The 24,839-nt window shown below is 52.0% G+C and overlaps 3 protein-coding genes across 3 annotated transcripts; 2 read left to right on the top strand and 1 right to left on the bottom strand.

The window, feature by feature from the left end:
• On the top strand, window positions 7–8,804 carry POLH (DNA polymerase eta). Its single transcript, XM_021392701.1, has 10 exons — window positions 7–233; window positions 329–463; window positions 547–776; window positions 1,106–1,275; window positions 4,111–4,214; window positions 5,236–5,355; window positions 5,604–5,727; window positions 6,317–6,382; window positions 7,085–7,248; window positions 7,840–8,804. The coding sequence occupies exons 1-10, from the start codon at window positions 97–99 to the stop codon at window positions 8,678–8,680; spliced, it is 2,091 nt and encodes a 696-aa protein (XP_021248376.1). The 5' UTR covers window positions 7–96; the 3' UTR covers window positions 8,681–8,804.
• Window positions 10,638–20,922, bottom strand: GTPBP2 (GTP binding protein 2). The gene is made up of 12 exons (XM_021392702.1): window positions 20,679–20,922; window positions 18,779–18,805; window positions 17,970–18,154; window positions 17,551–17,659; window positions 16,838–17,035; window positions 16,373–16,547; window positions 15,598–15,817; window positions 15,041–15,176; window positions 14,597–14,655; window positions 13,688–13,859; window positions 13,245–13,409; window positions 10,638–12,837 (listed from the first exon to the last, which is right to left on the bottom strand). The coding sequence occupies exons 1-12, from the start codon at window positions 20,850–20,852 to the stop codon at window positions 12,640–12,642; spliced, it is 1,818 nt and encodes a 605-aa protein (XP_021248377.1). The 5' UTR covers window positions 20,853–20,922; the 3' UTR covers window positions 10,638–12,639.
• On the top strand, window positions 21,973–24,810 carry MAD2L1BP (MAD2L1 binding protein). Its single transcript, XM_021392712.1, has 2 exons — window positions 21,973–22,313; window positions 22,598–24,810. Exons 1-2 carry the CDS (start codon window positions 22,011–22,013, stop codon window positions 23,126–23,128), a joined length of 834 nt encoding a protein of 277 aa, XP_021248387.1. The 5' UTR covers window positions 21,973–22,010; the 3' UTR covers window positions 23,129–24,810.

Raw genomic sequence — 24,839 nt, 5'->3', positions numbered from 1 at the left:
GCGCGGCGGCCGCCCCCTTAGTCAGTCTGTCAGGCAGTCAGTCAGGCGGGCTGGCGGCGGCCGTTAGCGCCGTGCCGTGCGCTTCTTGTCGTCACGATGTCGCGGGGGCAGGAGCGGGTGGTGGCCCTGGTGGACATGGACTGCTTCTTCATGCAGGTGGAGCAGCGCTTCGACCCGCGGCTGCGCGGCCGGCCCTGCGCCGTGGTGCAGTACAACCAGTGGCAGGGCGGCGGGTAGGTGCCGGGCGCGGCCGCAGCCCCTCGGCTCTCCTCTCCCCTCCCTTCCCCTCCTCTCCTGTCTCCGAGCCCACGGCCGCGGTGCGTTGCAGGATCATCGCGGTGAGCTACGAGGCGCGGGCCTTCGGCGTGTCCCGCGGGATGTGGGCGACGGAGGCGCGGGCGCTGTGCCCCGAGCTGCTGCTGGCGCGGGTGCCCGAGGCGCGGGGCAAGGCTGACCTCACCCGGTGAGCGGGGCCGGGGGGCGGCGGGCGGCGGCGGGGCCGGGCCGGGTCGGGCGTGTCGGGCGGCGGCTGAGCTGTGCCGGCAGGTACCGGGAGGCCAGCGCCGAGGTGATGGAGGTGCTGTCGCGCTTCGCCGCCATCGAGAGGGCCAGCATCGACGAGGCGTACCTGGACCTGACGGGCAGCGCGCGGGAGCGGCTGCGGGCGCTGCGGGGGCGGCCCCTGGAGGCCGAGCTGCTTCCCACCACCTTCGTGCAAGGGCTGCCCGCCGGGCCCGAGCCCGGGCCCTGCCCCGGCCCCCAGCCCGCCGACAAGGGTACGTGGGCTCTGGCCCCGCGGGGTTCCCGGTGCCGGGCCGGCGCTTCGCGGGGCGCGGCTCTGCTATCCCGCGCTGTCCCCTCCCGCTGTGCTGGTAGTGCTGCTGGTACGGAGGGTGGTGTGCTTCATCCCCCGAGAAAAAAAGCGCTGTAAATGGGATCTGCGTTCTCCCCTAGCATATAGCTCTTAAGCTGCTCGCTTCTTTCCTCGCTGTTGGCATGCGGTCGCAGATGTAGGCAGCTGTTTGCCGATGCTCGGTGATGCTGTCCGTCCCTTTGGTGGGCTCACCAACACCCACGTGGCTCCCCTTTGCGTTCCCTTCTCTAGAGGAGCTGCGGCAGCGTGGCTTGCAGGAGTGGCTGGCATCGCTGCCTTTCGATAACCCCGACTGCCCCGACCTGCAGCTGGCCATGGGAGCAGTCATTGTGGAGGAAATAAGGGTGGCTGTAGAGAAGGCCACTGGATTCAGGTGCTCAGCTGGGATTTCTCACAACAAAGTACGTGTGTGAGGCATCAGCCTCGCTTCTCTGAGCCAGAATGTGCTGCAGATGCTGTTGTGTTCTTCTAAGCCTGTCAGATGGAAAATGAGTGGGGAATGCTATAGCCAGAGAATGACTTTTACTGGCACAAACTCCTGCTGGCTTAGAGGAAGAAGGAAAACACTAGCGTGCTGGCATTGAGGTGCTTTTCCTCTTTCTGGTCAGTTGGTCTCTGCCGCCTGCTAGCCATGCTCTGGGTGATGCTCAGCCAGCCGCTGAGAGCAGCTGCACGAGCACCTCATGCACGGCAGCAGCTGCAGAAACAAACTGACTTTGATGCTGCAGTCGTGGAGCTCAGCCTTTGCAGAAAGGGCTTACCCGCTACAACTTTAAAGCTGCAGGCTCTGACCAAAACGAGATAAGGATAAAGATGAAACAGGTGCTTTGAAATCAGGGGAAGTAAATTTCATCTCTGCTGGAGATGCAAGTTAAGCTCCCACCAACCAAATGCAGATACTGGAGCTAGTTCTGCACAGGCACACCTTGAAAGCAGTAAATGGACTGTGGCGCGAAGCTGAGCGAGATGTGTAAGAGTGTTGGTATAGAAATTACCAATGGAATGGGTGTTCAACTTCCCTTTTTGCTCTCCATAACAGAACATTCCTGCTCATCACAGGAGCATCTCCCAGCAAGTTTCTATTCTTGCATTTTATTTTTAAGGAGAATAAGGAGATTATGATGGGCTGTGCTGTCTCTGAACAACTGTGTCTCTCTTGTATCAAGTGCAATGCAGAGACTGCCAGGTCAGAAGCCTGCACGTGGCTGTGCAGAATGTGCTAAGGTGCTGCCACAGCCAGCTTGGCTCAGTGTGAGCCTTTTTTGCAGAGGCTGAAACAAGTGTTAGAGGCTCTCAGTAGACCGCAGTGCATTTTGCCCAGCAGGAAACTATCCACAAGTGCAGCATCAAAGTCAGTTTGTTTCTGCAGCTGCTGCCGTGCATGAGGTGCTCGTGCAGCTGCTCTCAGCGGCTGGCTGAGCATCACCCAGAGCATGGCTAGCAGGCGGCAGAGACCAACTGACCAGAAAGAGGAAAAGCAGCTCAGCTCACCTCAGTGCCAGCAAACTGATAGTCTTCTTCCTCCACATCACTGTGAATTTGTCAGTAAAAAACATTCAGTGGATGCACCCACTGTTCCCTAAAACTCATGAATGGAGGATGCCTGCTTTAAACTCTCGTTTTGACTGTTTTGAAACAACTTTCTTTGTAATGAGCTGACTGGTTAGAGCATACCATGAACCCAGCTGATAAATTATACAAAGTCACCAAGTGAGCTACTTGGAAGCACTGGAGGATAACAGCGAGGTTTTACTAGGAATGACTTGTGCCAAACTAATGCCATATACCACACCTGACAGTGGTCTGATACGGGGGAAACCTTAAGGTTTTCTGATGCACTTCTCATCATAAGTAGAAGATGTTAACTTGGCAAGATACAACACTAATGAGGTTATCTGTCTGCATCTAACTAAAATAAAAATACTGTAGTCTGTAATAACTGTCTAGTGAAGTGCAGTCAAATTGGGATGTCTAAAATAGAATCCTGGGGAGATCGGTCTGAGTTCCAGTAAGAGCCAGTGCTTTCCATGAAGCCTATAACGAGATACCAGCTGTAGGAATTACAGGTGCACGCTAAGCACGGGTAGGGCTAAGCGCCTGGGCTGCGAGAGTTTTGGGAGATGAGATTAGAGATGAAAATTCTGAGCTTGGAGAAGTCCAGAAATGGACTGAAATCCTTTCTGTTTTATTGGCTTGCAGGAAAAAATAAGGAGGTTTTTGGCTGAGTTGCAAAAAGTCAGGAAGTAGCCTGGAGTTACTGTGAACAATCAGCTGAATGAGTCAGTAATGGGAGTGCAAATGGCATACCCTGCTGCAGTATGTGCTAATTAGAGAGGTGTCCGAAAAAGTAAACTAATTATGCCCACAGAGCTTCAGTGACTGGTTCAGCTTGCAGCAGTTCAGTTCAGGAACAGCGTGGTTAAACTTGGAAGAGTCTCCAGTGAAATAAGAATAACAATATCTGGACAGCTGCAAAATGACTGGATGTGAAAAGCTGAAGGAAAGGGATCTGCTTTGTCTAGAAAAGAGCAAGGGTTTGAAAAAGGCTGTTAACAAGGATACAGCTTAATCTGTGGGGAGAAAGCTTTGGTGAGTTATGTCTGGTGAAGCAGCGAAAGATGAAATTATTGGACTACTTTAAATCAGCTATACTCATTTAAGCTGTGTATTTCTGATCCTGTGTTAGACTAGGGTGGGAGGGGAAGCAGTATAGCAGATAGGTGAGAGGACATCCCTTTTGAGCTAGCATTTCTGTGTGTTTTACAGGTTTCCTTTTGCAGTATTACGCTGCTGTAGACCTTACGGAGAGAAGATTAAAACAGAGACATTGAGAAAAATCAGGATAGAAACAGGAGATGAAGGAGCAAGCACAGTGAGAGAAATAGCTGGAGGGAGAATTATGGGGATGCTCTGGAAGCTCCAGTAAGCTTGCCTGATGGAAAATGAAGCCAATCAGAGCAGGTGATAGGTGCAGATCTCCCAGGCTGCCTGGAGCAGGAGTGCAGCCCTTTGCAGAGCCAAAGTCTGGAAGCAGCAGTACTCTCAGAGCCTGCAGCCAGCACACAGCAGGCCCAGGCTGGGTGGTCCCTGGGAGCAAGTAGTGGTGCAACCTCTGTGCCCTTCCTAGCAGCCTCTCCAAAGACAGCCCTTAGCGCTGCTAAGGCAGCATTGAGTTCTTGAAAATTAAGTCAGCGTGCTTTGTAATAACGAGCTTTCTACCCTCTTCCATATTACAGACGCTGGCAAAACTGGCCTGTGGGTTAAACAAGCCCAACCGCCAGACACTGGTATCTTCACGATCTGTCCCGCAGCTCTTCAGCCAGATGCCTGTCAGCAGTATGTGAGTACTGGGGAACTGCCTGCTTTTGTGCTGCTTGGGGCTTAGGCTGAGCTGCTATGTGGCAAGAGCACGGATTTGAAATGCTGGTGCTGCACTTCCCCAGTCTAGGCTTTTTATGAGGAAGTGAGCTCTGCTTGCCTTCATTACTGTGGTCCTTGCTTCTGTTAGTTTTGTCCTTGCTTGCATAAGGAGACCAAAGTGACCTGGGGGTAGGAAACTGTTCCTGGCCAAAAACAGAGCAGTCTAATGCTAATTGACAGCAGCCAGCAAAGGCTTTCAACATCCACAGTAACTGTTCATCAACGTATCTAAAAGAGGGAGAGGAAATCCTGCTAGGAATCCCTCACAGCTGTGCATGACAGACCATGCTTGGGAGCTGCAGGCCTGCTAGTGAACAAACTGCACCCAAAGAGCCCACCAGCATCATTGGCACAGGCTTTCCCTGGGAAGAGCTGTGCTCAGGATGACTGCTGGGATGCAGTGGTGTAAGCCAGCAGCAACCATGGGCAGGGAAACCGTAGCTGTGTCCCAGTGTAGTGACAGAGCTGTTTTCCCAGAGTGCAAGTGTAGTTTCATTTTGAACATCTACACTGTACGCAAATGCTGTCTCTTGTAGGGAAGCGTTATCAGCCCTACTGCTCTGGAGGAATGGGTCCCTGGTCTCCAGACTTGCAGTGCTGTTCTCTGCCTTCAGTGTATCACTAGTGATGGAGAAGTGAGGGGGGAAGGTCCTCTCCATGTAGATAGGCTGCAGGGAGTGTGCAAGGGCATAGTTTAGGATTATCTTTTCAAGATGGAACTGAGAGAGGCACTGAAACTGGGTGAGCCAAGGAGCAATTCCCACTTCAGCCAATATGTGGCCTTCTAGTATGAGCAAAAGAGTTACGTACCAAGTGTTCCTTTTTGTCCTCCAAGCTTCTGACTGCTTCTAGCTGCCCTGAACTTGCGGCAGCTGCTGCAGAAAGGCTTACCAAAGCCTTCCACATGGTGCTGTATTTTTATTTTTTTTCCTTTCCTGTAGCCGTAACCTGGGGGGCAAGCTTGGTGTTGCCATCACAGACATCCTGGGAGTGGAGTACGTCGGGCAGGTGACGCAGTTCAGTGAGATGGAGCTCCAGACTCACTTTGGAGACAAGACTGGGTAATGATGTACCACTTGCTGCATTTTGGGTAAGAAGGGAGGCAGTTCATTGCTGCTAATGTCAGAGCAGGGGTCAAATCCTACAGCCTGTTGTGCCTGCACCAGAGGTGTCACAGCTGCCTGCATGCAGGGCAGCAAATTATCCACTGGCACCTGCAGAAACTCTGCAGCGGGTGTCGCTGTGTTTACACATTCCCACAGGGGCTGCATTGGCTGCCTTTTCATCACAATTCTTCTGTGGCTTTCAGGTCCTGGCTCTATGATCTGTGCAGAGGAATTGATGATGAGCCTGTCAAGAACCGCCACTTGCCTCAGTCCATTGGCTGCAGCAAAAACTTCCCTGGGAAGACAGCTTTGGCTACACAGAAGGAGGTAGGAAAAGCCAATATCTGGCAAAAAGAAACTCAGCTTTTAGATTGGAGAATAAAAGGACTTCAAAAGCAGAGATTAACTTGCAGAACTGCTGCTTTTCTGTGTCATAGTACCCTAAAACTCAAGCCACGGGTCTGGTGGAAGGGAGTGATTTGGGCCACTAGAAAAATTCCATTGACATAATTGCATTGACAGCTCATGAAGAAAAAGGTCCAACCTCACAATTTCCATGAGCAAAAAGGCCTTCATGGTACCAAGCTTCCAGGGCTAGTTGCTAGAAGGAAGATAGCTGGCTGAAAGAAAGAAGGAGGGGAGAGGCAATAAGAGAGCCAGGGCTGTGGAGCCTAGCTACCTTTAGGCAAGGTCTGGTAGTAATGCTGTAGGATTGGAGCGGTGTCTGCAGTGCTTTGCCTCCAGAGTTGCCTGGGCCGTTTCCTCCAGAAGTACTCCAGACATTGGGCTTTGAGATAATCTGTGTCTATTCCAGTCTGATCCCCTTCCAGTGTTCCTCAGCATCTGTAGAATTGCTCTGGCCTGGCAGCAGTGCTGTGAGCATGGGCCCAGACCTGTTTGTTACTCTTTTATCCAGGTGCAACACTGGCTGCTGCAGCTGGCCTTGGAGCTGGAATCCAGACTGATCAAGGACAGGAGTCAGGTAAGGAGGGGCACAGAGACAGCGTCCTTCCTGCTGTGCCTGTGGAGGCCGGGCCTTCAGGAAGTCACGCAGTGCATGTTCACCGAGAGCTGCTTGCAAGAGGCTGAGGGCAGTGGGGGTGGGAGGAGGAAATCTGCCTGCCCTTGGATGCGTGTCAGTGCTGAGGTGCTCTGAGCAAAGAGGTGTGCAGGAGTCCAGCCTGCAAAGATGACTTTGTCCCAGAACTCTGCAAGGCTAAGGATGGTCCTTCTCTTGTGCTTTAGGATGCTGGGACTTGAAACCTGCTACACTCTTATCCTATCTTGCTGCTGCTCTGTTGCAGCTTGCAAGCCCTTAGCTGATGCTGTGACCTTTGAGAGCAAGTAATATGATTACATTCACAGATGGCAGACTGCAGGCCAGGGTGAGGTTAAGCTGCTAGCTTCACTGCTGCAGGAAGGCCAGGAAACAGCACATAGCTGCCTTTGAAGAGAAGCGAGGACAAAACGCTTGCCAGCCTGTGTGAGGCAGTTGTGTAAGTCCTTGCAGTCCTGTATCACATCTCTTGGAGATCAGGCCAGGCAGGATAAGCTGCCATCTATCACGTAGCTTCGAGAGGTGGCTGGCTTGGAGAGGGCTCTAGGCAGTGTGACAGTCTCCGCAGCCATTCTGGCTCCTCCCTGTAGATGTCGCCTGCAGCACAGCTATGTCTTTTCTCTGCAGAACCACCGAGTGGCCAAGCAGCTGATGGTGGTCATCCGCATGCAGGGAGACATGAGGCTGTCACGCTTCTGTGCTGTGACCCGCTATGATGCCCAGAAGATCTTCAGTGATGCCTTTGCCCTCATTCAAAACTGCAACATGGCTGGGGCTCATCAGGCAGCCTGGTGAGTATGGGAGGAAGTGGTTCACATCCCTGCTAGGACCCGACTGATGTGAATGAGGGTTGTGTGACCAGCAGGAAAAGGACAAAGATGCATTTTGGGAAGAGGCCATTGGGGCAAGAAGAAAAACTAGGGTGCACAGCTCCTCTATTCGGCATAACTTCCTCCCTCCTGCACTGCAGTAGATGCTGGGGTGTAGTTTTAGGTGTGCTAGGCTCAGACAAGGCTGCTGCTGAGGCCCCTCTTTGACTAGAAGTCTCACAGTAACTCCAGCTTGTGGTGGACTGAAAGTCTAGGCCGGCAGCTGGCTGCTCCTGCTCCAGTATCTGTTTCTGGGGGAGGAAATGCTGTTTTGGGATGAGACTTTCTGCTGTCCCCAACTTAGCCTGCAGCATCTGAGAGACTGTGTTCTGGAGATAGCGTAACGAATGGTAACAGGAAACATCCTTCCCACCCCTTGTCAGATATCCAGACTCTTTCACAAGTTTCCCTCTCTCTTGCCCGTGAGCGTTTAATGCTGCTTAAAGCCTTACCTCAGGAAACTTCTTGCTTCCCAGAATGGTGTCTGAGTTGATGTTGGTCTGTCCGTTGCAGGTCTCCACCACTCATATCAGTGCATCTCGCGGCTAGCAAGTTCACTGCTCCCACATACCTCTCTGCAGGCATCGCCTCCTTCCTGACTAGCGACACTTCATCTGATGGTACTGCTGCTGGCAGCACAGAGGCCACATCTTCTGCGAGGCCTAGGGTCAAATTTTTCAGGAGCCCAAGCAAAGAGCATAGACAGAAGCCAGCTAATGCCATCGAGTCGTTCTTCCAAAGGGTGACAGAAAGGCAGCAGTCGCAGGCGGTACTAGCCAGCCGGCCCGCTGCTACCCGTGCTCAGTCAGCTGCGCCCAGCTCCCCAGAGCGCCCAGAAGGTGATGGTGCTGGACTTGCCTCTGAGCAGTGTGAGCTGGAGGCCTCTGTGAAGCAGAGTCCCAGGGATGGGAGCCCTACTTCTCCCTGCAAGAGCCCTCCCTATGAGGAGCTGCTGTCTGATGCTACACAAACGCCCTCAACCCCACCCAGCTCCGCGATCCTTCTGAAGTCAGAGCCAGCTCTGGAAGGAAATGAGCAGAATTTGCCACCTCCTGAGCAAGCCCTGCACCCTCACATCTCACCAGGGGACCAGCAACGCTGTGAGAAATGCGGCCAGTATGTGCTGGCGTGGGAGCTCCCAGAGCACATGGACTACCACTTTGCTGTGGAGCTGCAACGCTCCTTCCTGGAGCCCAGCTCCCCACCAGCTCTAGCAGCTGTTCCCTCTGCAGCTTCTGCATCTCCTGCCAAGGTGAGGAACAGGCCTAAGACTCCAACAGGATCTAGTGCAAAACGACCTCGGGAAAGCGTGACAAGAACTTTAGATTTTTTCTTTAAGCGCTTACCTCCTTAATACCCAGCCGATGCTGCAAGTTTTTAGAGAATCAGTGTTTTTACAAACAAACCCTTTAATACCGCCTTTCAGGTTTTAATCCAGAGAAGTCTAATAAATTATCAAAGTCTAAGAGGAATTAGAACTGATGAATAGTGTGTGGTGCTGGATGTACCCAGCTTTGCAAATTGCATGCATAGTCTAGTGGTGACTACCTTGCCCCTCTACATGCTTGATGCTACCAGAAGATGCATCGTACTCTGCTCTACACCTCCTACCATGGGTATTTATGGAGCCTCACTGCTCTGTAAGTAATTCTATTCTTCCTGTGATGGGAATGCTGGCTCCCAGCACTGTAAAAGCAGGCACTGGGAGCAAAGTGGCTTATCTGGGGAGGATCCAGCCAAGTCTAAGTTTGAACCCCTCTTCCCTCACTTAGAGTGAACCCTTCATCTCATGATATTCACCACTGGCTGCATTTGCAGGCCTTGCACTTACCACACTGCACACACAGTAGCTTATTCCTATGGTCATGTTTCCCACCCCTTCTTCCCAGAAGGGGAACTGCTTTTTTTTTTTTTTTTTTCCTCCCAAACACTAAAATGGATTTTTTTTTCCATAGATTATTTCTTCTACCAAAGTGGTTTCTTTATATACAGTTTGGCAACTGTATTGCAGTCCACTGTGCACATTGTGCACAATGCTCATCACCAGCTCTAGAGTGCACAAGAAACACTGCTAATGTCAACTAACCCAAATGACTACAGAGCTGAGAAAGCACACTACAAAACAGCAGGCACTGACAGGAGAACCTCCGTCAGGGCAGGAGATGGGCTCAGCTCCATGCTGCAGTACCTGAGGCCCCTGGACCTCTCCCAGAAGTGTGGCTGCTGCTGATGGAGCCCAGCTCTGGGGCAGTGGGAGGGAACATGCCACGTCAAAAGCAGTGCTGGGTGGGGCCTGGAAGCACTTTGCATACTTTGCTGAGGGTTTCATCAGCTGCAGCTCTTTCCTCCCAGAGCAAGGGGAGAGCCTCTCAGGCAGCAGAGAATGATGCAAAGTACAGCCGTAGTTGCATGTGCTGTTTCCCTTTCATTTCTGAGCAGCACCATCCTACTTCCAGCTGTCGAGCTGCTCTTCTACCAGCCAACATTCTCCCGTATGCGAGGAAGCTGCCACAATGCTGTCAGCGGCGGTCTAGTACGTTGCATGCCAGTTGCAAGATGTTGAGAAGCACAAGGCAAAGCTGGTGCTGGTGTGCGCAACAAGCTCTGCTGGCAGTGAGCAGAGGAAGGAATTACAGAGTCCCTCCCATTAATGACAGCCGTCACCTCGCAAAGCGACAAATTTCCTTAAGTCCTCACATAAAGAGAAATAGCAACCAGTCTGGCAGGGTTGCCTCACGGTCCTCTGACAGCAGCACACCTCATTTCCTAAGTGTCTGGCAGGACCGGCCTTAGCAGGTGCTGCTGCCGGTCACAAAAACAAGCTGAGGACACGCAGCCACTCAGTGACACGCATCACCTCCACGGGGAAGCCCTTCTGCCTCCTGTCCCAAGGGAACAACGCATTCTCAAGAGATCACAGCAGCTGCAAACCCCTTGATAAGGTTGAAGCTATTTTAAAAGCAAGCCACCAGTTAGGTCTGTGCCCTAGAATGCATCTGTTTAATTAAGCTCCAGGGCAACTTGTGACAGTGAGGAAGTCCCAGCCACACTCAGTCCGGCCCCTAGCAGCCAGAAGTGCTGTGCTCAGGGTGACGTGGCTGCCTGTCACCTCAGGCTTGCTCAGATAAGTTGGGAGAGCGAGGCTGTAAACAGCAGCACGCATGCATTCCTTCCACGCCCTGGGATGGTATTTATAGGACTGAATGCAGGATGCAGGGTGAAGGGCAGCCATGTCCAGCCATGACCCAGCTCAAGGGCAGCAGGGCAAAAGCCCAGCTCCACCCTCACTCGCTAGACAACTCAGCCAGCAATCTCCATAAAACATCTTTATTCTGTACATTTATTTATAGACACTCAGGGAACAGGGAAAAGCCCCAGCATTAGAAAATTTCAAGACAACAAAACAGCAATTATGAAGTGCGTGGCACCAAGAGCAGTCATGCCACAGCTGGCAGGGACAAGATGAGACCAGCCATCAGCCATCTCAGAGAGGGTTAGAGAACCCCATGCCTGCTTTGGTGTGGAAGACGCTAGGGCCGCTGCCAACAGCTGGCATCATGTTCCCCACCCTAGGGCAGCTTTCTTAGTGAGCCATGAGCACCAAAGGGAAGGGCCTGCTGGTAGCTGGGGCCCATCCTTCTCTCAGGCATGGCTGAAAGACCTGTGATCCCTGCCAAGGACCCTGACCTAGCAGCTGGGGTCTCCCTGCTGGGCTGACTTACAGGCACGTCAGTGCTCCTCCCAACGGGCAGGCAGTGCTTGCTTCTGTCACTACTGAGCTGCTTCTTGAGTCCCTTCATATTCATCGCCATTTCACCAGCCTCCCCCTGCCCCAGCACGCACTCCGCAATGCTGGCATCCTTCGTCTCACCACGTACTATACTGTCCACAGACCAGCAGCACGGGCCACCCAGCCCTGCGTGCACTGCCTGTGCCAGCAGCCCAAAACCAGAACTTGCTTTCAGGAGGGCAGAAGGGCTCTTTGGGTGTTTGTGTGCTATTGCAGGCCCTGTCAGAGCTGGTGAGCTACGTGCCATGTGACAAAGTTGGCTGAAGGACTGTTGCTCATGGCTCACTCTTTTTTTGGTCTGACAGTCAATGAGAAAACCAAAAGCCCACGTACAGCTCAGCAGCCCCTGAGGGGCCTGGAGGAGCTGTCACACACGGCAGCCACACAACAGCAAGTGGGAAATGAGAGCGCTCCACTTCTTGTGCAGAGTCCTTGCTGGCAACACCAGCCTTCCTCTCACAACACACCCCAGTGGCAGGGGAAAGAAAAAGTCTTCCTTGAGAAGAAAAATAAAGTCACGCCACTTTCAAATCACATCTAGACAACAGAAGTCACCTTGTTTTGTGTTAGTAATGTGGCCTGTCCTCACATTAAGGCAAGCGTGAGGAGAAAGGTGGGCTGGGCCCTGGAACCGCCAAACCAGGGAGCTCACTGCAGGCCACTGCTGCCAGCGTGTAGACTTCACCTGTAGCTGAACAGCCATGAAACAATCTGGCCATGCCAGCACAGGCCCAGGTTCTGCTCTGATCCACAAAACAGCTCCTGCTCTGCTGCTGCAAGGAGCTCTTTGCAAGTGCAAACTCTGCCTTCGCGCTGTAATGCCAGGAGGCTGTGCCACGCCGAGCAGCCACAGCTTCCCAAAACTCACAACGTGGGATGCTGAAGGAGTGTGTACATGCACATGGGGAACAGGACAGGACACTTGTCCAACAGTAAGACACTCAGACTGGAGTAATGCAAAACCAACATACACATGACACACAGCAGATTAAAGCCAACCAAGGTTAAAACAGTTTAAAAGTGTCCTGAACGCATTTTGATAGGTTCAACCAAGTTCCTGCTGCAGGCAGCAGGGCCTCTGCCATCCCCTGCCTGGAGGCATGTGCTGCAGGACTGCATCAACCCAGTGCTCAGAGAGCTGGAATGGGACCAGGTCTTGTTTCACAGGTGGAAAAACATCCCTTCACTACCTGGCTCCAAGGCTTCTGCTCCTCCCAAACAGTAATTTTCTAACAGTGAACAAAGCCACAACTTGCCTGCCCAGGCCAGTGGTTGCCTCCAATCTATTCTGAAGGAAGGCAGGATGACAAAAGCAGTGGGCAATGTGGAGAACGTGCTTATCTTTCCTCATGTACGGCACTGAACGCGAGAAACTCTCAGAGGCTCCATCTCACAGTACGGAGGAGGGACATCCTTGCTAGAATGGGACAGCAGCAGCTCCAGGCGTCACTCAGAGACCCACGGGAGCTTTCATCCTTCTCCCTGGTTGCTGGTGAGCAGAGATCTCTCTGATGTAGTGGTAGTCAGAAGCTCAGCTGTCCAGGCCCTAGGGACTCCTCCAGGCCATTTTCTTTGGTGGTGATGGCTTGGAGGTCAGTGACATGCCCAATGCCTTTGGTGACTCCTTCTCGGAAAAGCAGCTTGGCTCCAATCTTCAAGTACTCAGGATGCTTGATGAATCTGAAACACACAACAGCCTTCTCTCCTGTCCGCAGCTTATCCTGAAGAGAAAAAAGGGACAGCTTAGACCTATCTGCTCCATCAATGCATACAAGAGACGTGCATGTGGACGCTAAGATGATGAAGCCAATGAGCAGGTTGACTCCTTCAGACCAGGTGGCTCAAGTCCTTCCCATTATTGTTTGCACAGGGGGAGACAGGAGAACACAAGCTCTGGAGAATGAAAAGCTCATCCCCCCTCACAGTCTTGCTGTAGTCTGCGATACTGCTTGTTTTGTGAGGAGAAAATATCAACCAAATGGGAAGGATAAAGGAGTGAAGTGTGCTCTTAGAAAGGGAGACAGGTACTCAAGATACCAGTAGCCCATAGCTTTAGAAGAGGGCACAGTGGAATACCAGCACGTCCCCAGAGAGTTCCATCTTTCTCCCTTTCCCTTCCATGACTTACCTTTCCGTGGATCTTCTCTACGACAGCTGTCTGCCGCACGTTCCCCACGTGTACCGTCACCTGAAATCCCTTCCGGAAAGTTGTGGCATGGAACAACAGCACAATCTCGGCTTCAAACACTGAGCAGATGGTAGGGTTCATTTCTGGGCTCACCATGACCATGCCCTGCACAATAACCAAAAGCTCAGACTACTTAAGGCCAATCCTCCTGCTTCTGAACAGCACTCAAAACCACAAACATGCCTCCACTCAGGAACTTGGACTTGCACCCCATTCTCAGTCCAGTACTCATCACACTTCACACCCTGGCAACTTCCTTCCCTTTCGACAAGCTTTCTGTAAACATGTCTACTTCATTCCCACTCTGCCAATGGAGGATCCCCAGGGAAGCCTCCAGTCCCACTCGCTGGACCAGCAAGGAAGCTGGCAACAGCAGGACTCACCTTCCGCAGCAGGGAGCGGTCAAAGGGTCCGAGGGCCAGCGTGGCTGCCTGGCCAGCCCGCAGCACACGGCAGGCTGAGCGGTTGCGCTGGATACTGCACACTTTCAGCCGGAGGAACTTCCCATCATCAGTGGGACCAACCACCAGGTTCTCCCCTTCTCGGCAGATCCCACTGCCCAAGGCACAACAGCAGGACAGAGTTCATCAGGAGACAAGGAGGAATTTGTACTCTCCGAGATCAACCTGCACAAACTCTCTAGGGCCAAGGAGGTGAGTTTCTTTGGATTCTTACCCAGGCGTGTGACCAGCTAACAGGAATGTAACACTGGTGGGAACAGGGACTTTCTACAGGAGGAGCAAAAGCCACTATCACTCCTCAAATACCAAGAATCCCTTGGACAGGGGACACTCCCTCCCAGTGCTCTGCTCATTTCTGCTGGTGAGTATGCAATTGGCACTTGTGTGAATGTAGCCAAGCTGCGCTCATCATTCCTGAAAGCTGAAGGACAGCTGCTTTCTTCATAGGGCAGCATGCAGTTAACTTCTGCTGGGAGCAGAGGACTTGCCTTCTACACTTCCTCATCCTGCTTGAGGAAGAAGGAATACAACACCTTAGCATCCTGGCTAATTTCTGCTGACTCCGTTCCCAGCATGCTTTCATCTACCAGCACACCACAGGTCACATTCTTATCTAGCAACTTTAGAGCAGATTCCCTGCTTGCCATGGCACGAGCAAAAATCTGCTCATGACACCTCCTAGCACTCTGCAGTCCTCCATCCTCTCTTGGTTCTCTTTTCTGGCATAGATAGGGATAAAACTTGCACTGCTTCCATCTGCAGCAGGTAACTCTAACCCTGGGGGAACTCCAGCAACCATTCACAATCACACTTGTCTGCCCGTTCCCTTACCTTGACAGAGTTCCTCCCACAACAGTTCCCACTTCTGGCACAGTATAAATTTCGTCGACCTGCAAGAAGGCAACAAGAACGAGCTGCTCAGACAGCTGTGAAATAACACTCCAGAGTGAGAACAAGCTGCCCACCCCACGTAGAATCAGATACCATCTGTGAGCTTTCATTAGCTCCCACAACATTCCCGTTAGAGGAACCTTTGCCTTTTAAGTAGCAACCAGAGAAACAACCTCCTCACTGAAGTGGGCATCCCTTGGTTAGGATGCAGCCCAGCCTAACAAGCCTTTTTCAAGAAACCAGTTCTTTCTTCACTTGGACATCTCCCAGTAGTCCAGCAGTTTACCCCATCTCTCCCTGTTTTGTCTAGAATCCACAGGTGTTTGTTACACATCAAAGCAACGAGTGCACTAAGAGAACTGGAGCCAAACTACCCTTCCATACCTGAAACTCTGTGAGTTGTTGCATTAGCTCCTCCTGCTCTTTACTGTTGGTCAGTGGAGGAAGGATGTTGAGAAAGACTTTCACAAGATCCAGGTTCTCCCCAGAAACACTGGACAGTGTGAAGATTGGGGTGATGCTGTCAGAGACAAACAGACAGGAGTAAGCAGAAGGCCAGACTGCAACTACAAAAGGTGGCTGAGATTCTGAATCTACCGAGTCCAGAGACTACAATGATAAATGGTCAGAGTGGGAGGGCACAAGGGGTAGGCACAACTCTGCAGTAACCCCTGCTTCACTCAGTGGCTGGATGAGGCACTGATCCCCTGCCAACCCGCAATTCTGTCTTGGAGAAGCAACTCAAGCACAGCCTTTGGCATCTTCTGCCCCTACAGCCCAGAAAAAAAGGCCTGGGAGGTGAAAATGCAGAGGTTAGGAAACCTGCTGAGAAGCCCATATGTTCAAGATGTGCTTGCCTCCCTTGTCATCACCCTTTCCCAGCTCCACACAGCAGCCCGGTCTGAACTGCCTGCTCCCAGCAGAAAAGAATGGTTCCTTACTTGGGAGACTGTGCAAATTGCTGTGCTGCTGTAACAGCATCATCATCTGAAGTCACAAGCAACGGAAGCTTGTTGCAGCCTGGCTGCTTCAGAATTCGTTCCAGCTGCTTCACTGTCCGTTCCACAGTGGCTTTTGAACACAAGTCAACTTTGCTGATGACAATGAAGAAGGGGACCTTGAGGGCCATGGCCAAGCCCAAGTGCTCTCGTGTTGTGCCCGCTGCAGGAGACAAGTCAGAGTGTAGTTGCTGCTTACTTTTGTAAAGCTACATCTCCTGGCCTTCCCCTGGGCCTACCCTAGAAATTTCATCCCAACTGCTAGTTCATCGGGCAATGAAAAAGCAAAATTATTCTTTTAAACAAAAAACAAGAGCATTCCAGAAAAATAGAACCCAGAATTATTGTAACTGATCTCCTTGCTTCAGAAGGATGCAGTAGTTTTCCTCCTTAACGACGACAAAATCGTCACAGAAAGATACAGAAGAACTCCAGCTGCCTTTTCACTAGGTTGCAGGATTCAGCACCCCTAAGAATACATAAAAGTCTTTTTTTTTTCCTGACAAACACAGCCTTAAATTCCAAAGTCTCTATCCAAAGCACTGTTTAACATGGTCTACAGCTAGTAACCCAGCTCTGCTTCCCTCCCAGGCACTTACAGGTGTTGGCCTACAAGAAATCAGAAAGGACTTGCAGACTATTATTTTCTTCTGACAACTTGCTCCCCCATTTCTTTTTGTATTTTACTCTCAGCCAGTGCAGGCAGTGTAACACTCACCAATGCCAGTGTTGGCACTAACCACTAGCATAGCAAAATCTGGGCAGTAGCTGGTGAGGCCAAAGATGGTTGTTTTCAGATACTTGTGGTGGCCAGCCAAGTCAATGAAAGTGATCATCTTGGAGGAACTCTCACAGATCTCTTCTGCCGTTCGGGAGTCACTGTAATTTACCACCTGAGGAACAGGAGGACTTGGTGAGAAAAGGAGCCCCAGCAGGCAAGTGAAGGAAGAGCCAGCTCTTCTCGGTCCACTCTGACATCAGAATTAGCGAAGAGAGATCACAGATGCAAGAAACCATGTCTGTTGCAGATGGACACAAGCAGCGTTCAGGTTCAGGTAAGGGGACACAGAGCTGCACTGCCTCTCTTCCATCGTATTTCCCTCAGTACTGTAACAGGAAGGTAATTCTATTCTTCTCCACCCTCCCAACTACCTCCATCTGAGTTCAGCAGCCCCCTCCTCACCTCTCCTTTGCTGTTGAAACCGAGAATTTCAAAACTGATGCTCGATGTTCTTCCTGACTGGATTTCATGGAGATGTCGGAAGAGGTTGAGGCGTGCTCGGCCCCGTCCGTTGTCCAGCTCCCCTTGAGTTAGGACACCCAACAGAGTTGACTTCCCTGAGTCCACATTCCCCAGCACAGCTACTCGCAGGTCTAAGAACTACAGGAAAAGGAGCAAAGAAATCATTAAACCTAACTGCTGCTCCATTGGGCCCGTATGAAGGCTACACAGCAGCAGAGATGTGCCCCAGAGAGTTTCCTTCCACAGCAGACACTGCAGCATATTCTTGTTCATATTCTGCTCTTGCTCATGGCAAATCATAGTCTAGGAGCTGTGATATACTTTATTGTGTTGTCATACGACACATCAGCAGGAAGTCTAAATTCTTCTTTGTTTGCACACAGGGTTGCATCACAACTGTTGCTGCAGAAGTGAAATAGGTTCTCACCTCTGATCAAGGAAATCTCTCCTACTGGTATGCACCACAACCGCAATCTTGGAGATAAAAAGCATTGTCCTCAAAGCCTCCTCCTGGCAGCTCTTTAAAGCACCTACTATGAGACAATCTAGACCAGACTGCCTCTAGGGCTTGGACTCCCATCCCAAAAGTAAGTTTCTTCTACGAAGGCTGCACATCTCTTCCAAGAGAGGATGGCCAGGCCACAGGTTCCTACCTGCTGGTTGTCAGGCACCTTTCGGACGAGCACTTCCGTTATCTTCCTTGGAACATCACTGTCATAATCCACCTCCCTCTCTCGCAGCACCGTAATGTCAGCTCCAACCCTGCCACAAACACAAAAGGGAAAAGTGAGACACACATGCTTGCACTCAGCAGCCCTTGCACACCTAGAATCAGAACTGACAAAGTGAATGGGACAAAAACTAGATATAGCAGGGCAGCAGACTCAGGCTGTAAGCCAGAAGTCCTCTAGCTCCATTCCTATTTCTAGACCGTCACGATAAGAAAATTTCAGTCATACACAAGCACTGTGGAGTGGTGCCACCAGCTCCTCTGGGAACTCCTGAAGCCAAGTCTCTCTGTACCAGAGGTTGCTGATGCCTGCAGGTCCCTCAGTCAAAAGCGAACACATACTTCTCTGCCATACGGCGCAGCGTCTTGAGCGAGGCACGCATCTCCTCCTCCGAGAGGCCCACCAGCAGCCCGTTGTCCTCCACACCAATCTGGTAGACAGCCTCACCGCGGCCTTCCTGTAGTCGCCACTTCATCTGTGTCACTAGGTGCTCAAAGCGGTATTGCGAGGGATTCACTAGCTTTAGCTGTTTAACAGAGGGGGGAGTTATAGTCACAGCCTGGAGGCGATCCCAGTGCCCAAGCCAGCACCTCTCTAAATCAACACTGTGAAGCAATGCCCCCAGCTCTGACCCACCTCTGGAAAACACACCCCGTGTCAGTATCTAAACAGAAACCATGGGATGGGCGAAAAAGTGTTTCACAGAGATACGTGCATATGGTAGCAGAGTGTTCCTGCAGCGTCCCAAAAGGATCTGCACCCTGCCTGCTGTGGGGATAAAAGGCACTGCCATGGGACCTATTTGTGATAAATGAGCCAAGTAAGCATGATTGGCAGAACAGCCACAAACTGAGTGATAAATGATTATCAGGGACACCTCCAGCTCTCTATCAATATGAAGATTTCATGAAAACCAGTAGGTCCTGTCTCCTAAAACAAATTCCTAAAATGAGTGATGAGATCGAACTCTTCCTGCTCAGCGTACTGGATATCTCTAGGCACTCAGAAGATGACCAATTGCTCCTTCCTTAGTACAGTGTCTGCTTTTCTGTCCCCACGGGCATGTTCCCCATACACTGTCTTTCTTGAAGTTACTCGCTGCAAGACAACTCTCTGGGAAGAAACCCTCCTACACCCACAAAAGGCTCACCTTGTACTCGATGTTACCATCTTCTGCCTGGTCAGAGAACAGAACAAAACAAAACAGAAGGGTTAGATGCTGTGCCCACAGGGACTTCTACAGGCATCAGCTAAAAAGGATACTCTACAGCTTGTACTGACCATTTTAGAGAGGGAAAACCGCAGAAATACACTGTGTTAGGTTACAGCTCATTCTGCTGTTCATTCCTACACACAACTAGAACTTACTTTAGGCTTGTTTTTGCTGTTTGTGTCACATATTGTGAAAAACAAGAGATAAAACTAGAGTGTGACACAAGGGGGTAATACTACCTTTTTTTTTTTTAATTGTCCTCCAAAAAGAGGGCCAGTCACAGAGAGTTCCAGTTTCAAAAAAAAAAAAAAAAAAAAAGGCACATCCCTCACTGCAAACCACACTATCCCGTTCCCACCATGTCCAGCACCTTCTGTCCACCTAGTACACACACAAACAAGGGAAGGGGAACAAATGTCGCTGTTTCTTCTCCCATGCATTGACATCCTCTCCCTCACCCAATTATTTTTCCATTACTCCTTTCCATACCCTTACATAACTACCCTGTAAGAGAGAAGGACTACAGACATAAAAATTTGCTACAGTGCAAATTGTGGACTCCTTTGCAATGTAGCAAACTGGTGACTGGGCTGGAGAACCACATGTGATCAAGACTACAAGCGCATAATGTTCTCAGAATTTCCCCAAGAAGGGCTGAAGACAGACGAGGCTGTATTAGAGCCTAAACCAGAAAGGCCCATAAACTCATCAACCACAACAGGCTCCAACTTCCAAAGAGAACATATAGTCAAAACTGAAGTAACTTTTGCACTGAGTTGGTCTAAGGACCGCTGAGAAAGGGCTGGAGCCTGCAAGAAGCCAAGTACTCTGGCAGACTAAGCTGAGCTTCCAACTCCAAGCACTTCCTTCTCCTCTGGACACCAATTTGCGTGTCAAGAGAGGCAACAGCCCTCTCCCTGCCTTCTAGCTGAGCTTCTAACCACAGCGGAGCTTATGGTGGCGGAAGGCCAACAGAGGGAAGTTCTGAGCTGCCAGCTCGGCGCTTGGGCAGCGGAGCTATGCAGCGAGGGAAGGGTACGTGCAGGAGGTTTTACTCTCTTGCCATTTAAGAAAAACATCATGTTCACATTCTGTGCTGCCCCCTAAACAAGGGGGTAGGTCTCTTCTGAGGCAGCTGAGGCTAGAGAAAAGCAACACACTAGATTGTCCGGACTACACCCTGCACAGGGTGGGCAAGGTCAGGAAGCCGTGCTGAAACCACAGGGGCTGTGCAGCCTCCAGCTGAAGGGAACCAAAACTGAACTGCAGCTGCAGGGGACAATCCTGCCCGCGGAGAGGGTCTCACATAGCTGAGCAGCGTGTTCCCTCCTCGACAGGAGCCACAACCTTGTGGGGGGGCTGCCCCCTCCCAGCACAGACTTGGATAACCGACTGAGAGCTCGCCCAGTGGGGCTGAACAATCTTCTCCGGGACAATGTAATAACGCTCTCCATCCACAGCAGCAGTTTCCTCAGAGCTGTGCCAACCTTCTGAACTAACCAACACACCCTTCAAGTAACACCGTCTGTTTTTCCTGCTGCAGGAGGCAAATACCAACAACAAGAACGCCGCCTCCGAGCCTGCCAGCACCCGCCGCATCCCCACGTAGGAAAACATTGGCTCAAGGAGCCGGGCAGGGCATCCCTAGGACCTGCCGAGCGGAGTTCGGCAGCCTGGCAGCTGGGGAGACCCCGCCGGCGCAGCCCCGACCGCACCCGCACCCCCGCTGCGGCCCCGGCGCGCACAAAGCCGCCCCCCTCCCCATCCCGCCGGGCCCCTCCGCCGGCCCTGACAGGCCCCGGGGCGTCCCCTCCGCGGCCGCCGGCTGTTGGCTCACCTCAGGCGGCAGGTACGGCGGGTTGTTGGCCTTGCCCCCCCGGCTCCGCCCGCTCTTCTTCTTCGCCTTCGAGCCGCCGCCGCCGCCGCCGGGCGCAGCCCCGCCGCGACCGCGAAGCGCCGCGCCCGTCGGCCTGCAGCAGCCCCCGAACAGCTCCGACACCCGCGAATCCATGGCGGCCGGCGCGGCCCCGCCGCCCCGGTGCGGTACCCTCTCCCCGCCCGGGCTCCCCGCCGCCCCGGCCCCCGCCGTCAGCAAACCGCCGCGCGGCGCCACGGGAAACGGAGTCCGCAGCGCGGCCCGCCTACAGTTCCCAGCACGCACTGCGCCGCGCCTCGCTCGGAACTGCTGCTCCCAACGTGCCCCTCGGCGCGCCCCGCGCTGTCCTCTATGGACGCCTTCCGCAAGGGCGGATGGGAGTTGGAGTCCCGAGCGGGCAGCGCCACCTGGCGGCCGTGGAGCCCGGGGTGCCCGGCAGCTCGAGGGCACAGCCCCCGGTGCCCTCCGTTCCGGGACAGCCAGCTCTGGCAGCGGGGGCAGGAAGTCGGAGCGCTTTTAAACATTTCTGGCACCAGAAATACCCAATACAGGCAGAGAAGCAGCATCGCGCACGAAACTATTCACGCAGACACCGCAACCTCGTGCGACGGGGGCTCACAGCGAAAGCAGGCGGCTCGGGGTGCGAATGTGTGCCGAGCGTTTTGACCCCCGTTTGTCCCCACCAACAGCAGCACGCCTCCTAATTTCGCCGCCGCCCCACCGGGGAAGGCGATGCTCGGCCCGCGTATGTCAACTTCCACGCTTCCGGCACCGCCCCCCCGCTGCCTGTGGCAGGCTGCGCCCAATGGCGCTGCGGCCACATTGTTTCCAAACACGGCCGCTCCCCCGCCAGCCGCGGGGCCTGGTGCCCGCCCCCGTCTCGCTGAGGCGCTGCGGCTGCTGCCAGGCTGTGCCGCGGGGCGAGGGCGGTGCGTGTGACATCCTCTCAGCGAAGCGGGGAGTTAGGCCAGGGACAGCTCTCACCGCCGGCTTTGCCCCCTCCCCGCAGCGCTGCCTCCGTCCTCTGGGCGGGTTCTGCGATAGAGGAGAAAAGCCCCGCTGACCCGGCCGCTGGGGGGCTCTCCTTTGCTCCCTGACGCCCAGCGCCCGCCCCACCAAACATGGCGCCAGACCCACCCAACATGGCTCCCGCCCCACCAAACATGGCGTCGGACCCACCCAACATGGCGCCCACGCTCTCCGGAAGCCACCGAATGGACGCTCCGCCGCTCCCATGGTGCCCCGCGGCGGCGGCCATTCAAATTCCAGCGGGCCGCCACCGCCGCCTAGAAAATGGCTGCGCCGGGGGGGACGGAGTCGCCTGGTGTGGTGGCGGCGGTTCCGAGTTCCCAGGCCTCCCCGATTGTCACGGCAGAGACGCCGCTAGCCCTGGAGCGCGGCCGTGGCGGGAGGAGGTCCCGACGGAGCGTATCGGCGGCCCTCAGCCCCACGGTGTCCGTGGTGTTCCCAGGCGCTGTGAGCCGAGAGAGCTGCTGCCGCTTCGCCTGCGAGCTCCTCAAGCACGTCCTGCACCAGCGGCACCAGCTCCCGCTGCCGTACGAGCAACTCGCCTACTTCTGCCGGCGGGCGACGCAGGTGGGTGGGCGGCAGTGCCTTGCGGGGGGTGGCACGTTTAAAAGCCGTGCGGGGGCTTAGCCGCTGGTTTCTGTCTGTCAGTAAACTATTCCAGCACCTTCACTCATTTTCTAATGTATCAGCTTTCAGAAACCTAAAAGCTCTAATCTCATGGGTTGCTAGACTGTCTTCTGCATGTTCCTCAAGTCTCAAGGAGGGGATGCATCATGCTTTCTGAAGAGTGAATTGGAACCCTCTCCAATTTTTTATATGTGTATTAATGTCTCTCTTGTTCTGGTTTCCAGGATGGGGATGTGATCAAGAAGCCACCCTCTGTGGGCCTGGCGAGCAAGAAGTGCCAGCAGGTGCTGGTGGAGCTGGAAGGAGTGCTCCAGCACTTGGAAGATATGTTCAGCTTGACGCTGGTTCCCCGTGTTCTTATTCTGCTTGGAGGCAATGCTGTGAGCCCCAAGGAGCTTTACGAGCTCAACTTGGAGGGGATCTGTGTGGGCAGTGCTGAGAAAAGCCTGAAAACCACATCCTGCGTGCGTAAGCTTTTTCACTCGCTCTTCATTGCAGATGTCTTCAGTGAACTTAAGGCTCTTCCTGTCATGGGCACCGTTGTTATGCTCCAAGGGCATCGCGGTTGTGGTGTGGAATGGTTCCGACCCAAGCTCAACTACAAAGTGCCAACCCGAGGAAGGAAACTGACTATTAACTTGTCCTGCGATGGAGATGTCGATATAAGTACCTCAGCTCCTCAGACTATGACTTCTGCTTGGGAGGACTACATATGGTTTCAAGCACCAGTGACACTCAAGGGCTTTCATGAATGATCTGTGCTCTGTAGAACTTTAATGGGAGATTGAATAATCTTTGGTGCTGTTTAGGTAATAATTGTATCAAAGGTAATGGCATACTCTTGTCTCTCTGGATCTCTTCTCCAGGGCATCTGTTGCCTTCCTGGACCGCCTTCTTCTGTGTTCACCTCCTGACTTGTCTTTGAAAGCAAATACCACTCAAGGCACAGTTGCGTACAGATACCATGATTCCTTAGGGAGATTAATTCATGTATTGGTTGCAAAACTTCCCTGTGACGCGCTTGCTGAACTGACAAGTATTGGGTACAGTCTTTCTGAGTTCTACTCTCCTGAGTTTTACTGCAGCCATTTCTGTTAATAATTACTACATTACACGATTGTTTGGGACTAGATAACATATATGATTATTAATATAGTTAGCCTTTACTATGAAGGCCATAACCGTTCTTTATCTTCCCCACTGCTGTGAAAGAGGACCTTTTCCTGCAGCCCACTCAGGCTTGAGTACTCAAGTGCTTCCCCATCTAGTAGATGATATCTTTCTTCCCAGAACACCGTTTCAGTTAGTTAGGAATCCAATGTGGCATTCTTCAGCAATTGGGAGACTTCATACCTAGCACTGTGTCTTATATTGGTGATGAAATGAGGCTGAGTGGTACTGTGGCGGCAAGGGAGCACATCTTCCTATTTCTTTACTAACTTTTAGTCCATCAGACCTGACAATCAGTTTAATATACAACTAAAACTAGGAGTAAGCAGTTTATCTCACCTTCACAGGAAGTTGGGACTCCTGCCTCAATGTGATAGCTTATTCTCACTGAACAGAAAATAAAAATCTCTTGCTGCCTTTTGGGACAAGGAAGGAGAGAAACAAGTGCCAGAACTAGATATCTGCTGGAGTTGTCTTGAATCATCTGGATATGTCTCTGTCATATAATGAGTTAAATAGCTCCATCCACACAAAGAGAAACTCTAGGCTGCTGGTAGTGAGGTTGCTTACAGTTACCTGCTAACAAAAGCTGCACGATGGAGTGATAAAAATCCTTTGAAAGGAGGTTAAAAGGTGAATAAACCCTCTGTACTCAGTGCATGTTTTAAGCTTTTCTGACATCTTGGCAGTGAATAAGACTGTAAAACTGGAAGGAAATCAGTTGATATTTTTTAAGCTTAGAGAACGCTAGGGGTGCTGCTTCTGCCTTACTATCCAGTGGCAGATAGGTAACTGCTAAAACTAGCTCTAGGGAAGAACTGCTAGAATAAAGAGAACTGCCTTAAGTGAGCAGCTGCACCTAAGAATGTAGTCACAGGTCTCTTGAATGAAATATAACTTAAACTATTCAATAGGAGTGTTTGAAATTCTCAGGACATCAAAGCCCTTCACATTTCCACCAAAGCTGCTTGAAATGCATATTTAAGAATGCTAGCATTTGAGTATTTAAAGAAGCTTTTGAACAGAAGCTGTAGTTCTGAGGAACAAGGAGCCCATTCCTTTCTGCTATATCCTCCAGATGAGTGCAATGTTACTACATTAAATTGTTTACATATTGTATTATACTTGAATTATGAATGCAGCAATGATATGGTGCCAGGAATAAAAGACAAGATGCTTTTTTTCATATGAAGAGCTTTAGAGTTTGAACAAGTTTAGTAGTTATAATCATTATCATCAAAATAAAATGCTGGCTTTTGTATTGTGATTGCATTGACTTTATTTAATCCCTTAAAG

Source organism: Numida meleagris, chromosome 3 (genome assembly GCF_002078875.1).
Source record: "Numida meleagris isolate 19003 breed g44 Domestic line chromosome 3, NumMel1.0, whole genome shotgun sequence".
In the NCBI taxonomy this organism is placed as follows: Eukaryota; Metazoa; Chordata; class Aves; order Galliformes; family Numididae; genus Numida; species Numida meleagris.
The sequence above is the reverse complement of the archived record's forward strand: the minus strand, read 5'-3'. Positions and strand labels throughout refer to the sequence as shown.

Bases quoted from the DNA above. Each gene is read 5' to 3' on its own strand.
- POLH (XM_021392701.1), top strand. From the start codon at position 97: ATGTCGCGGGGGCAGGAGCGGGTGGTGGCCCTGGTGGACATGGACTGC. The intron at 234-328 runs GTAGGTGCCGGG...GGTGCGTTGCAG, and splicing joins AACCAGTGGCAGGGCGGCGG to GATCATCGCGGTGAGCTACG. The intron at 5,356-5,603 runs GTAATGATGTAC...TGTGGCTTTCAG, and splicing joins CACTTTGGAGACAAGACTGG to GTCCTGGCTCTATGATCTGT.
- GTPBP2 (XM_021392702.1), bottom strand. From the start codon at position 20,852: ATGGATTCGCGGGTGTCGGAGCTGTTCGGGGGCTGCTGCAGGCCGACG. The intron at 14,656-15,040 runs GTATGGAAGGGT...GCCTTCTTGCAG, and splicing joins AACAACTCACAGAGTTTCAG to GTCGACGAAATTTATACTGT. The intron at 12,838-13,244 runs GTAAGTCATGGA...TTTTCTCTTCAG, and splicing joins TAGAGAAGATCCACGGAAAG to GATAAGCTGCGGACAGGAGA.
- MAD2L1BP (XM_021392712.1), top strand. From the start codon at position 22,011: ATGGCTGCGCCGGGGGGGACGGAGTCGCCTGGTGTGGTGGCGGCGGTT. The intron at 22,314-22,597 runs GTGGGTGGGCGG...TCTGGTTTCCAG, and splicing joins TCTGCCGGCGGGCGACGCAG to GATGGGGATGTGATCAAGAA.